At 50.5% G+C, this 14,941-nt stretch overlaps 1 protein-coding gene across 1 annotated transcript in view; it reads left to right on the top strand.

The window, feature by feature from the left end:
- LOC101337417 (polyprenol dehydrogenase) overlaps positions 1-14,941 on the top strand; it is a 327,160-nt gene that overhangs the window by 188,375 nt on the left and 123,844 nt on the right. The window contains exons 7-8 of the mRNA XM_033849920.2: positions 4,838-6,809; positions 8,056-10,255. Coding sequence (XP_033705811.1) covers positions 4,838-5,035 — 198 coding nt within the window. The 3' untranslated portion in view covers positions 5,036-6,809; positions 8,056-10,255. The remainder of the gene's footprint in view (positions 1-4,837; positions 6,810-8,055; positions 10,256-14,941) is intronic.

The raw sequence follows: 14,941 nt of genomic DNA on the forward strand, positions 1-14,941 counted from the left end.
GAAGCATCTCCCACCCGCCATGGACGTTGCTGGTCTCAGGTCTATGTGGCAGAACCTGAGCATCAGGGGCCGGACACCCACACAAACACCTGGCATCTGGGTGAGGAAGCTGAGGCTAACGGAGAGTGGTGGCTTTAGCAAGGTCTCCTGGGTCACGAGAGGTGATGCAGAAATTGAACCCTGGTCCTGGGACCCACAGTTCTTTGGTGCCACTCGCTCCTCCAGAGGATGTAGCTAAATGTCCCAAAGTTAACGTTGGGCGTGGGAGGGAGTGTGTGTTGTGCATGTGACCGAGTGTACGTGTGCCTGCTTATACACACGTGTGCATCTCAGCGTCTACCAGACTTCCTTCCTTTCACTCAGGCGTGATGTGTCATCACCCTGATGGGTGAGGGTTAGGACAGTGACATCGGATGTCGGGAAGAAGAAATGCGTAAAACCGTCCATTTCGTGAGCTGTCAAAACATTTAGGAATTAAAAAGTACAAATGAAGTCTCATTTCTTCTATCTTTATCATCTGCCCAGGGCTTGGAAATGTCTGCAGATGCTCGGGGGTGGCTGTTTTTAGCCCAGCATCTATCATGTGTTTAAGTGGGATAAGTGGATGAGATTAATTCTCCGTGAGATGCACGAGCATGAAGAACAGCTCTTTTTTTTCCCCCTGTCCTTTTCTATGTCAGACAACTACCTGGCTGGGCAGGGCCACCCTGGGTGAGTGTGTGTACATGCGTGTAAGTGTATTTGTGTGCATGGGTGTATATGTGTGTGCATGTGAATGCATGTGTGTGTGAATGTGTGCATGAGGGTATGTGTGTGTGCCTATGAATGTGTGTGCATGGCAGTATATGTGTGTGCATGTGAATGTGTGCATGTGACTGTGTGCATGGGGGTATATGTGTGCATGTGGATGTGTGTGCATGTGATTGTGCATGTGAATGTGTGTGTATGGGTGTATATGTATGTGTGCATGTGACTGTGTATGGGTGTGTGTGCATGTGACTGTGCATGGGGGTATATGTGTGTGGATGGGTGTGTGGGTGGGTGTATATGTGTGCACGGGTGTGTGTGTGCATGTGAATGCATGTGTGCATGGGTATATGTGTGTGTGCATGGGGGTATGTGTGTTTGCATGTGAATGTGTGCATGTAAATGTGTGTGAATGTGTGGATGGGTGTATATGTGTGTGTGCATGTGACTATGCATGGAGGTATGTGTGTGCATGTGAATGTGTACATGGAGGTATGTGTGTTTGCATGTGAACGTGTGCATGTAAATGCGTGTGTGTGCATGTGAATGTGTGTATGCGTGGGGGTATATGTGTGTGCGTGTGAATGTGTGTGTGAATGGGTGTATATATGTGTGTGCAAGTGAATGTGTGTGTGTATGGGTGTAAATGTGTGAGTGCGTGTGACTGTGTGTGCACGGGGGTATATGTCTGTGCTTCGAAGTCCCTTTCCTTCAGAAACAGGATGATCAACAGATTTCCATTGTAATCCCGTCTCCTGACAGTAGCTGAATTTTGGGCCCAGTGCCGTGCCCTTTGGGCATCCCACGCTCATGTCCGGCACACCACAGACAGTACCTTCTGGAACTGCCATCCTTGTGTCTTAGTTGGACATGCGGACCACAAGCACTGTTACCCAGACAAGAGGACTTTCAACGTGTGGGGGAAATGGACCCCCAGATAAGGCCCGCTGGAGGACCCAAAAGAAGCAGCCTCTAGAGAGGGCTGGACACGTCCCAGGGAAATCCCAGGAGCGGGGGAGCCTGCGGCTGCAACAGAGCAGGTGTTTCTGATGGAGGTGACTCACTCTGGGGGTGAAGCACGGCAGGGGGTTTCTGGGCATGGACCCCTGAATCCTCGGCCTGGAGAACGGTTGACTTACGAAGCAAGCTCGTCCCAGGAGCCGATTGAAGGATCTGTTGGCCAAGGAGGTGTAAGTCCATCCTAAGAAGAACGTCTCAGACACCACTGAAGGGAAGAGCAGTTCCTCTGTCTTGTGATAACGTATAAGGGAAAATCACCTGGAAAATGTATGTGTGGGACCCTCCCGGCTCTCACCCTGCGGCCCACGCTCTACACGTGGCTGTGCCCGGTCTGGATTTTATCACAAAAGTGGAATCACGAGAAGATGCCGTCTTGGATTCTGTGAGTCGTTCCTGGAAATCCTCAGCCCTGCGGGGGTCCTGGGTACCCCAGGACCTCTAGTCAGTGGGTCCGGAGTGCAGGAGGACCCCAGAGACGTGTGGTGAGCGCCGTTAAGGAGAACTGAGGCCATAAACATGCACAGGCTTTGCCACCTCTGGGTGGACAGCACCAGAATCGAATCACAGTTGAGGTGGAAACAGAACCCTGGTCCTAGCCACCGCCCCAGGAAGACAGGTAAATCCAACATCCGTTCCCAGAAAACAGACTCAGGGCACATGCGACGTGCAGGCAGCGTCTCCTATTTAAAACGAGTAAATCCTTTTTTCTTGGAGGATTTTTTGTTTAATACATCTGAAAAGAATGGCATATACAGAAAACCGGATGTGAGAAAGCATCGGAGCAACGCTGACGAATTGACAAGGATGAGACTTGGGACTGGTGGAATAGGTGACCTACGCGTTTCTAAAAGTTGGAAACTGCAACTAAAATAAGATGAAAAAACCCCTATCAGCACTTGGGGAAAAAACCCCCAAACACTTAGGAGTCTTCATAAGACTGCGTGTCAGATCAATATGCTTTATACTTTATAACTGACATATAACATTGTGTAACTTTATCTCCATAAAAAAGTAGTAGAATCCTGTCTAAAGGAGCTCGTTGCTACAGTGAAATGAATGTTTTTTCCTGAAGAGACGTGACCCATGGCCACCCCTTCCCACCCCGTCCCAGCACATGAGAACACAGGCTTTCCAGTAATGCGTGTTCCCCTCTGCGGACTTTCTTGCAAACCTACAGGCTCCTCCTGGGAGACGCCCATATGTTTCAGATTGTCTTCGTCAACTCATGTCTTGACCGTAGGGTCCCAGGATCTTGCTTCCTTGAGTATGGGACCCGGTAACATCAAAGGAACAGTTAACCCGGCTGCCCTCCGCAGTTTCCCATCTTTGTCATGTCCAGTGTTTTTGGCAGGTGGGTACACAGCCCTCTTGGGAGATCACACGGGGAGGTGTTGGTCTTCCAGACAATACCTTCAGAGTCGCGGCTTCTCTGCCTGTCAGACGGCTCCGTGGAGTAAAGGAAGCTTTGCCCTGCGCTTCTCTTCTTAACCTTCTCCAGCCCGATTATAAGTGCCGGGGGACATTTGTCATCACGACTTCCGAGATGGCCCTTTTGAGCACGTCTGAATCCAGAAAGACGTGACCGTGGGGTTGTTTCCTGGCCTGCGTGCGTACCTGAGGATCCCACAATGGGACACTCTTAGAGGCACACGAGAAGGACCAGGGCTAGGCGTGTTGAGCGGATTTCCAAACGTGTGTTACATGCGATGAGCTCCTGACAAGTCATCGTCATGACAGTAACATGAGGGGATTATGTAGGTTTCTGGACACTGAATCGTAGCCCCAAAGCCCCTCACTTCCCACAAGGTCTAATCCCTTGAACTTCTCTGCCTGGTTCTTTTAATCCACCGGTTCTTTTTTTTTTTTTTTTTTTTTTTTTTGAGTTTTTAAAAAATTATAGTTGATTTACAGTGTTTCAGGTGTACAGAAAAGTGATTCAGTTTTATATATATATCTATGTTCTTTTTCTGATTCTTTTCCATGACAGGTTCTTACAAGATTTTGAATATAGTTCCCTGTGCTGTACAGTAGGACCTTTACATATAATAGTGTGTGTCTGTTAGTCCCAAACTCCTAATTTATCCCTGCCCCCGTTTCCCCTTTGGTATCTGTAGCTCTGTTTTCTGTTTGTGAATCTGTTTGTGTTTCATAAATAAGTTCATTTGTATTACTTTTTAGACTCTGCATGTAAGTGATGTCATATGGTATTTGTCTTTGTCTGACCTCACTTAGTACGATAATCTCCAGGTCCATCCATGTTGCTGCAAATGGCATTATGTCATTCTTTTCCATGGCTGAGTAATACTCCATCACACACACACACACACACACACACACACACACACACACACACACACACACACACACACACACACACACACACACACACACACACACACACACAGTTATATATATACACCCCACCACCCCACGTCTTCTTCTAATCCACTGACCGTGCCCAGGGACCAGCTCCCAACCCAAAACACAGGGTGTCTGGCGTTCAAACCTTCGTCCTTCCCTCCTACTGCCCGAGGTCCACTTTTCTCAATCTCTTCTCAGCCTTTCAAGCTTTTTCTTGAACTTACAGTTCTCCTGCTGTAACTCTCCTCACTGCATGGAAACCAAGAACCTTTCTGCCGTCTCGACGTTTCCACCTCAAATTGCTAAATGTCGTGCGTTCAACACAGAGGCGGAACCGTCATCTGCTCTGAGCCAACGAGGAAGCATTTCGGTTTCATCAGGCGTTGGCCAGACAGCAGAAACGAATACCACGTTGTAAACAACTCTACTTCAATAAAAATAAACTTTTTAGAAAAGAGTTGGAGACCTGAGTATTTACACTGGGGTCTTCATACGCATCTATCGAAATGGATTAACCCAATGTGGAAGTACAGCCCACTTCCTGCACCCATGGAGGCTGGGCTGCCCCAGCCTGTCCGGCCCAGCTTTGTGCCTGAGTCCATGGAAGAAGGTCGGAGGCGCTGTCTCACCCACAGTGTCTGTGAGCGTGGAGACCCCCGTGTCTCTGCTCTGAAAATTGACCTCTGTTCTTCTTTCCTTCTCCCTGCAGACCCCGGATGAGGGAGCCCGGACCTCCGTCTACGCGGCGGTCACCCCAGCGCTGGAAGGCCGTGGGGGCTGCTATCTTTACAACGAGAAAGAGACCAAGTCTCTGGGGGTCACGTACGACCTGGAGCTTCAGCGAGAGCTGTGGGCCAGAAGTTGCCAGATGACGGGCATCGCCGACGTGACCCAGGAGGTCTTCTAGGGTTAGCCACCCGCCGGGGAGACTGTGATCTGCCAGGCGTGCGCAGGTGTGTCTGTGCTGGACCACGTGTCTGCGTCGTTCACATCCCCCGCCCTTGGGGCTCTGTCTCCCCAGCGTCTCCCGTCGGCTTCCTTGCCCTGGGCCGGAACTTGAGGAGAAGAGGAATGCTGAGTGCGACCCCAAGCAGCTGGCCCTCAGCCATGAATCTCGTGATCCCCAATGTGTCCAGTTGTACCGGGTGCCCTGAGTCATTAAACCCTGCCAGCCACGCAGGCGGTGTTCTTGCTTAGCACAGAGGCGCCGAGGACCCTGGGGTAGAAACATCCGGGTGAAACGAACACTTTCAAGGGGGCCTGGGACTCTTGGGCGCTGGTGGCTTTGAGGGTGTCCTGTGTCCCCTGTTCTCTCACTCGCAATTTGTGCCGGAGGTGCGGCTCTGATCTGTGGGTCCTGGAAAGGGAGAGACGTGAGCCTTCCTTAGTCTGTTGATCAAGGGTCATGTAACCACCCTAACCCTCTGCCCCACCATCTTTAGGGGGACCAGGTCCTAGGGGCTTCCTGCCGCCATTAGGGCATCTATCAGGGCTCTCACCCCGTGACTCACGGAAAGACCCTCAACAGAGGGGTAGGGAATTCTGTAGGACACGGGGTAAGAAAGGGGACCTGGACACCTGTCACCGTGGGGTCTGTGGGACAGGGTTGGGGCCTGGACCCTGTCACCATGGGGTCTGTAGGAGGGGGCCTGGACACCTGTCACCATGGGGGTCTGTGGGACGGGGCCTGGACACCTGTCACCATGGGGTCTGTAGGAGGGGGCCTGGACACCTGTCACCATGGGGGTCTGTGGGACGGGGCCTGGACACCTGTCACCATGGGGTCTGTAGGAGGGGGCCTGGACACCTGTCACCATGGGGGTCTGTGGGACGAGGCCTGGACACCTATCACCATGGGCATCTGTAGGATGGAACCTGGACACTTGTCACCATGGGGTCTGTGGGATGGGGCCTGGACACCTGTCACCATGGAGTCTGTGGGATGGGGACTGGACACCTGTCACCATGGGGTCTGTAGGACAGGGATGGGGCCTGGACACCTGTCACCATGGGGTCTGTGGGACGAGGCCTGGACACCTGTCACCATGGGCATCTGTAGGATGGAGCCTGGACACCTGTCACCATGGGCATCTGTAGGATGGAGCCTGGGCACCTGTCACCATGGGGTCTGTGGGACGGGGCCTGGACACCTGTCACCATAGGGTCTGTAGGACAGGGACGGGCACGGGGCCTGGACACCTGTCACCATGGGGTCTGTAGGACGGGGCCTGGACACCTGTCACTGTGGGGTCTGTAGGACAGGGACGGGCACGGGGCCTGGACTAAACCAGTCATGGGATTCAGCTGCACAGGGTTTGCTGGTCTGCACGTTCCCCCACCATTTTTGAGGGCCTTAGTCTAAGAATGGCAGCTTTGCTGCCCACTTGCCCTTCAGTGGTCACATGAAGCCTCTCTTCTGGTATCTGCTTCTTCATTTCATCGTCTGTTAACACAGGCATGTTCCTCTCCTGGAGATGTGTGCAGGGCTTGGATTCTACCTCAGACCACGATATTAATGTAATAACAACCATCATGTCGAATGCCCCGTGCCTCCCTGGATTTGGGTGCCCATCGCAGTCTGTCAGGCTCTTCCTGAACTAGTTTGATCGTGGACCTTCCAGGGTCTGCAGACACCTCATCTTCCAGCAGCGTGACGGCCGCCCTCTATGCCTTGGAAACAGGTCAGTGGTGGGACCATCCTGGTTTCATCCAGTTCCCTCTGTAGTGGCTTGAATGGTGGCTTCTCAAGGTACATGTCCACATCCTAACCCCTGAAACCTGCACATGTGTTCCTATTGGGAAGAGAATCATTGCAGATGTCATTAAGGTCTTAAGATGAGGACACCATCCTAGCTTATCCAGGTAGGGCGAATGTACTCACAAGGTTGCTGATTGGAAACAGGGAGAGGGAGAACTGATTACAGAAGAGGGAGGGGGTCACGTGACCACAGAGTCAGAGATGGGAGGGATGCGGCCACAAGTCCAGGGACGCCTGGAGCCCCCAGAAGCTGGAAGAGGCAGGAAGGACCCTCCCCTGGAGCCTCTTCAGGGAGCTCAGCTCCGCATCTTCAGAACTGAGAGAGAATAAATTTCAGTTGCTTTAAGATACCAGCACCTTGATGGTAATTTGTTACAAGAAACTCATACAGTTGTTGACACATGTGAGCATCTCTAGCAGCTTAGCGGACCTTTGCCTGGGCGCCCGGGCCCGCCCTGCTTCACCCACCAGTCAGGCAAGGAAGGCTCGATCCTCTCTCTGAGACTGGCTCTTGGGTTCTCAAATTCCAACATGGAGAGATCAGACATTTAGAATGCTAGCAAAAGGACTCTGTGTGTTTCCTGCCAGACTGCACCCTGAATTTCAAGACCAGGGACCACTGGTCAGCTAACCATGCATTCCCTCAATTGGCAAAATCCCGCTGAGGCCCCAAACCTGACGTCAGCCCCCAGCACATTCATGCGTTGGAATAACAGCCAGCAGCTCTTCCAGAGTGGCGTTCACACTACACTAGATAGATAGATAGATAGATAGATAGATAGATAGAAAGGGTTTCCGGGTCAGCAAACTTTTTATATATAGGACCAGTTAATAAATATCTTCATATTTTAGGGCTTTATGATCTATTACAACTGCTCACCTCTTCCATATGACGCACAAGCATCTACACACACTACGCTAACGTGTGTGGCTGTGTTCTAATAAACCTTTATTTACAAAAAGGGGGGAGGTCAGATTTATCCGAGGCCCATACTTTGTTGACCTTGGGTTTTGACCCCTGTGTGCCACGTGGAGCCTTGTAAGTCTGTCGTATGGGTGGGCATTTAGCCTCAGAAAGACTCGGTGTCTCACCCAGTTTCAAGTTCCTGCTGACCCTTAGGTGGGAACCTCAGGGGTGTCTAACCCCAGAGACCATGTTTTCCTTACAGATGAACAAGATGTTATGAGTTCTGTGTCGTGCAACCAGGAGACGGTGGTGTAAAAGGACAGGAGACCAGGACGTGTATGTTTGAGTCCTTACCTCCTCGCCTGCATCCTGCTGTGGTTGGCAGAGCTGAGACCGCAGCGTCTGGGACTGTTCATGTGGTGGCCTGAGAGGAACAAACCAGGGCCCCTTCTGCAGGTGCGCAGACTCTGCAGGACGTCCGCTCGGATAAGAAACATCCTGACACCCTTCCCGGGAGAACCATAGGGTGACAAGGAGGCTCCCGGGGACCATGGACCAGCACGAGGAAGAGAGCTGCCAGAGGGTCAGAGATTCCTGTCCCCCTTCATCACAGTTGCAGGGGAGGTGATGATTACGGTGTGAAGCCACAAGACGATTTGTGGGTCCTGGTGGCCCGTGGCTCAGATCACTGTGTGAAGATGGGGGCGCATGGTCCCAGTGGAAGACCCTGCTTATTCAAACAGCTCACTATTATGTCGTGTATAAGAGTGTCCTGGGCGGCTGTAACACAGGACCACAAACTGGGAGTCTGAAAAGAACAGAAATTCATCCAGCCCCCGGTCCTGGAGACCAGATGTCTGAGGTCAAGATGTCCCAGAGCTGTGCTCCCTCCAGACGCTCCCGGGGAGGATCCTTCCCGCCTCTTCCAGCTTCTGGGGGCTCCAGGCGTCCCTGGGCTTGTGGCCGCATCCCTCCCATCGCTGCCTGTGTCTGCATGTGGCTTCTTCTCTGTGTCTGTGTCTCTCCTCTTCTGTGTCTTATAAGGACAGTGTCATTGGATGTAGGGCCACCCTCCTCCAGGAGGACCTCATCTCAGACCCTTCACTTCCATCCGGATAATCAAGAATGATCTCTTCATCTCAAGATCCTTCATTAGTTACATCTGTCAAGAGCCTTTTGCAGACAAAGTCATATCCACAGGTAACAGGGTTTAGGACGTGGTCATATCTTTTTGGTAGAAAATATTCAATCCACTGCGTGGTACATGAACTGGATACTTGGAAACTCAGGAAACATCCATTCCTTTTCTGGTGAACTGGAAAACCACGGAGGTCACGGCTTCTTCTATATGTACCCAAGGCCGCTTTCCTGGGCGAGTGACCCATGTCACTACCCGGGACCCTGGGCTCATAAGGACGTCTGTTGGCTTAATGCCCTATGGCCGCCATATTGAAATTCTTGAAGCGTGAACAAGGACCCACATTTTCATTTTGCCCTGGAACTGCAAATGCGGTAGCCCTCTCTGCTCACATTCCTTCCAACCTCAAGAAAGAGGAGCAAGTCTGCACCCAATAAGGACCCCCCCACCCCCAGCACACCCTCCATCCGGCCACTGATGCGCTCAAACCTACCTTTCATGGATGGTGAAGACCTCTCCCCGAGATCCAGTAAGGCTAGTGGGTTTTGGCTGCACACTGGGGAAGCCTCTGAAAACCACTAATGCTCAGCTCCACCATCAGCAGAATCCCCAAGTTCGTTCCTCTGGGCACCAGCATTCATTAGACCTCCTCAAGCCATCCTCTTGTTCAGGCAAGTTTGAGACCCTCTGGGCCAGGCAAATGCAGATTGAAGCTTCCAGCCCTGGGCGCCAGCCCCTCCCAGAGCTGCTCAGATGTTCTGCTAAGCCCTACAGCCCTGACTGATGTGTTTCAGAACTAGAATTACTTTGTATGTTCAAACCAAGATGGAGACATGCCTTGTCTAATATTTCCGGACAGCCAGGATGGCAGAGCAGGATCTTGACTTCCAGGAAGATCCCAACCTTGGAGCATTTGCACATCACTAGAGAGCCCTTTACGGCTTGAGGTCATAGTACACAAGTGCCAGCTACTCTTAGCAGCATCACAAAGTTGGTTCCCAGGTACAGACTCAGGATGAGGATGCAGGAAGAGTCCTGGCCAGTCCGACATCCTCTGTCACTTTGAGAACAAGCTTGCTGGCCCCTGAAAGATGCTGCAGTCCCTGGGCGAAGCTAGGCTCTGAGAGCAATTTGGACTGTGTAGGACCCTGGCCTCACAGGCTCCTCCTCTTTGTATGACCGGCCTTATGTCGCTCGTCCACCAGGGGAGAGAGAGGACACAGTTCTGGAGAAGTTACCATGTTCCCTCGACACCTGATTGTGGAACATTCCTCAGAGCTCAGAGACACTTCGCAGCAGCTGGAGAAGTCTCGTGGACCACTGGGTGAGTAAGGCCACGTCCATGGCGTGGTGGGCACTGGGGATCCTGGGTTTACACCTGTCGCTGTCGTTCAGGGAGCCTGGGAACGGGGCTGTGTGCATACACACCGGGATGGATGACCTTCCATCCCTGGGCAAGTCTTGATTCAGTAATTGGACCCATGGTGCATGTATTTCTCAGTTCCCTGCATGTAGCATCAATGAGTTTTGTACGACAGTGGAAACGACCACCTCATCCATCCATCCATCCATCGATCCATCCATCGATCCATCCATCCATCCATCCATCCATCCATCCATCCGGCAATGATGTGTTGAGTAAGGTTACCCAGCCAAGCTCTGAGCAAACACTGGATGGAGCTCAAAGTTGAGTGGCACAGAGCTCTTGTCCTAAAGGAGCTTGCTGTCTAGGGTGGGATTAGGACTCAAAGATATCAGGTCTTAATGCCTAGAAACTGGAGATGGTACCAGACGTGATAAGAGGCACTTTTGACGGGAAAGAGTGGGCTCTGCAAAGGGGGGTCTGTGTCCGATATGACCCAGTTGAAGCTTCCTCTGTCTCGGCTCCCACTGGATTTTGAGGGTGCCTGTATCGAAAATACCTCTCATCTTGGCTATGAGGAAATACAACCATAGAAGGTGCACCGGGCTCCCTCCAAGGCTGGACAGGTTGGGAGGCTGATTAGGAGCTCCTCAGGTGACCCATGGGTCCGGGAGGTAGCACCCTGCCCATTTCCCATGTGGGCTCTTCCTTGGGAAGTGTTAGTCTCACATTTGTTAAGCATCCTCGTTAAGCCTTTTGGTCTCTGTGTTTCCGACTCTTCATCCATCAAATAAGGCTCCTAACATGTGCCGTGTCTCCAACCGGGTTTGCCGAGTGGACAGCAAGACGGTATGCGTTCTGTTTGAAGGATGCTTAGGGGTAAATCCCCGCCAGGCATGGTTCTCCATCCAAGCTCCGTAGTCAACTGAATTTGTCGTTTAACCAGAGAAATGAGTTGGGGTTGTATTTTCTGTCGTCTGGGTACCAGTATCCTAGGGGATGGATCTAAATCCGTAGCTTGTTTACCGACGGCCACAAAAACACAAACACGATCCCAGACATGAGGACATCCGGGGTTTCTGCATGTGTGATGGGGGAGCATCTGTACGTAGTAAAAAGCTTGAGAATTTTTCAGTCTCTGGGGCTCTCTTCAGTGAAGCATTTTCTGAAGTTCACAGTCTTTTAGCAATCTTTGCGTTTATTGCTAGCTTAGAACTTCTGGTGATATTGCCTACATCTGTTCCTTCCCTTTTTTTCCCTTCATTCTTTGCCTTCATTCTGGGATGTCATGTCGGGCTTCCTGAGCCAATGCCTGCCCTTTATTTTTTACTTTTCATATTTCTGGTCGCAGGGTCCTCATTTCTGTCTGTCCCTTGGGCTGCATCTCATAGATACATAGTTCAGTCCTTATTTTCATGGTTCCTCTTTACCCCATGGGTTACTTCAATGGGTATTTAAAAATCCCCAAGTATATAGAATTAAAAATAATCCTTATACTGTCATGGGTCCAGGAATGCATTAAAAAGTACATCTGTTCTAATTCACCCAGAACCTACTTGTTTTGTCCTTAAAAGACCCTGCGGGACTTCTGCTCTACCGTGGTACCAGATGTGTAGATACAATAAAACGTTTTCATTTAAAATATCCTGGAAAGGAAAAAAATAGCATGGGAACTAAGAGGAACACTTTTTTAAGGGAGGAATATTTAGTTTTCTGGCTTTATTGAGGTATCAGCGACAAATAGAAAATAGACAAATAGAAATTGTATCTCTTTAAGGTGGACAACATGTTCTGATCTGCAGTGTGGAATGTCTTTTTAAGGGAGGAATATTTAGTTTTCTGGCTTTATTGAGGTATCAGTGACAAATAGGAATTGTATCTCTTTAAGGTGGACAACATGTTCTGATTTGCAGCAACAATGTGAAATGTCTATTGCCAACTGCATAATTTGGTCAAACAGTTTACCCTCCAGGATCCCGGTGTCCCATTCTGTTCAATGGGTCTTTTATGGTTATAAGACTCAAATAAGAGGATGGATCTAAGAGCGTTTTAAGGCTGCAAATACGTTTCCTGTATGAGTCATGTCGCCGTTGTGGGTTTGGTGCAAATCACGTGGACCTGGTGATCTGGACTCCTTTCCTGATATCCTGGTGCTTCTAAGCAGTGGCTGTTTTCTCCGGGGTGCGGGGAAAGGCGGGGAGGGGCACCCTGAGTGGACCTCGCACTAGCATTTGGCAGGAGGAGGCCAGCGTGTTAGATTTCTTACAAGGCACAGGACAGGGTAACCAGTGTCAGATGTTCTCACACCTCACATGACTTCTTCACATCTGGCTAGACGTTCACATAGGGGAAACCCTGTTTATGGTTAACCCCAGCCTAGAACTCACGGCTGTTGACACATCAGTGCAAGAGATTGAATTTCCAGGCGAGCAACCATTGCATTCATAGAAGATTATCCTTGGCTTGAATGTTCAGCATTTGGGGAAACCGTAGGGCAGGCGGCAGCTCGTGGCATTTGAGTTACCAGTTCTCTAGGCCTGGGGCAGCCGGCACCATCTTGGGGATCCAACATACGAAGACATCCCCTTACTGTTTCACCCTCTCCGGGCGGGGCGGGGGGGAGGTCCAAGCACTGCTATGTTCAAATGGGTATCACTTTATGGTCATTTGTCTGTAGGTATCTGTGATTTTGTTTTAGGAAAGTAAAGGGACGTTAAAAATGGGTTAACCTACATCCCCCGGGTGGAGTATTATTTGGCCATGAAAAAGGAATGAAGTATTGATACATGGTATATCGTGGGTGGACACTGGAAACATCCTAAGTGAAAGACTCCAGGCACAAAAGGCTACATCGTATATGATTCCACTTCTACAAAATACCCACAGTAGTAAACTCCAGAGAGACACAAAGTGGCTTAGTGTTTGCCAGGGGCCGGGAGCAGTGACTGCTCACGGGGACAGGTCTCCTTCTGGGGGGATGAGAAGGTTCTGGCACCAGATAGAGGTGGTGGTTGCACAACATGGTGAATGTGCTCAGCGTCCCTGATTTGTCCAGTTTCAATGACTCATTGGATGTTATGTGAATCTCGCCTCCATACAATTAAATACTTGCTACGAAGCAGATACAAAGCACCTCCCAGCAAGGCTGTGTTTTCTTCTCAGCCCCACACACTGGGCATTCGCGGGCGGTGCTCTGAACCGGACCAAACTGATCAATGGAGCAGAAGCGGTCTGGCCTGACCGTCCACTTCCATTTTTCCTTTGCACCAGGATTGCATAAGACATTCTCCCCTTGGGATAGCTTTCCTGAGCCGGGATTCCCAAGAGGGCCAGAAGAGCATTTTTCCAGGGATGTCGACCCCGGCGATGGTAGGGTTGACATAGTGTGATGCTGTGGGTTCTGACAGACCTCGAACATCGTCCTCGGTTTCCACGAGCAGGGGTTACGCCCAACTCCTGTCCATCTAAGCTAACTGCTTGGTGCCGGTGCGGGAACACCCCCATGGTGGGCTCCTTGGGTATTATATCCTGTCATAGATAGTGGACAGCCCTCAAGTTGTTTCTTGCTTCAATCAGATCAAAAATAACTAATACGGGTGTTCGTTTCCTTTTCAAAAAGATTGGGAAATAAGACAGGAGATGTGGGGCTTCCATTTAGGAAGTTCCTACTTTATGCCAGGATATTTCCAAAATTGGGAGATTAGGTTTGACATAAATACATTACCATGTGTAAAATAGGTAGCCAGTGGGAACCTGCAGTATAGCAGGTTCAGCTGGAACCTGGAAGCTCTGTGATGCTCCAGGAGCTCAGCTCGGAGCTCTGTGATGACCTAGGTGGGTGGGATGTGGGGGGAATGGAAGGAAGGTCCGAGAGGGAGGGGATATAGGTATACATATAGCTGATTCACTTCATTGTACAGCAGAAACTAACACAACATTGTAAAGCAACTCTACTCCAAAAAAAAAAAAATTTCCAATATCATCTTATTTAACCGTCTATGCATCCTGCAAACAAGGTGTCCCCGCCTTGGGCTCCCAGGCCCCCATCCACTGGACCGTATGGACGATATTTCCACGCCTCAGACGTTTCGACGCTTGATGTTTCGAATGAAGCTTTCAGCACACGCTCCGGGCAGCCATGTCTTGTCCATGAGGTCCTGTAGTGTAGCGGGTCGAACCCTTCACTTCCAGATAGAGTCAAGGCTCTAGGAAGCAAAACACAGCTCTCCTCTGTCTTCGAGGTCATAGCCTGCCTTTGAAGGACGCTGAAGGTCATCCTTTCACATCGAGAATGTGCAGCTTCCGGTCCAAAGCAGACCTTCCCTCCCTAGCCAGTGGACCAGCCTCCCAGCCACCGGGGCCATAGATCTGCATATCAGTGGCTGTTGGCAACTTCACTTTGTATTTTAGTTATTTGACCTTCAGGCGTCCTTGGCAAAGGCAAGCAGCCTTTAATGCTCACTTGTAGCAGGAGCCCCGCTTCCTTTAAAAACTCTGTCTCCCTGTGTCTGAAGGGCAAGGAGGCGGAAAAACAACAAGAGTTTCAGTAACCTTCAAAATAGAAAGAAATAGACCCCACTGGGTTCCATCATTTTCTGCCCGTCTTTGAAATTCTCTCCGTGGAAGGTTTTATAAGTACCAAAGCGG

The sequence above is a fragment of the Tursiops truncatus genome, chromosome X (genome assembly GCF_011762595.2).
Source record: "Tursiops truncatus isolate mTurTru1 chromosome X, mTurTru1.mat.Y, whole genome shotgun sequence".
NCBI classification, from domain to species: domain Eukaryota; kingdom Metazoa; phylum Chordata; class Mammalia; order Artiodactyla; family Delphinidae; genus Tursiops; species Tursiops truncatus.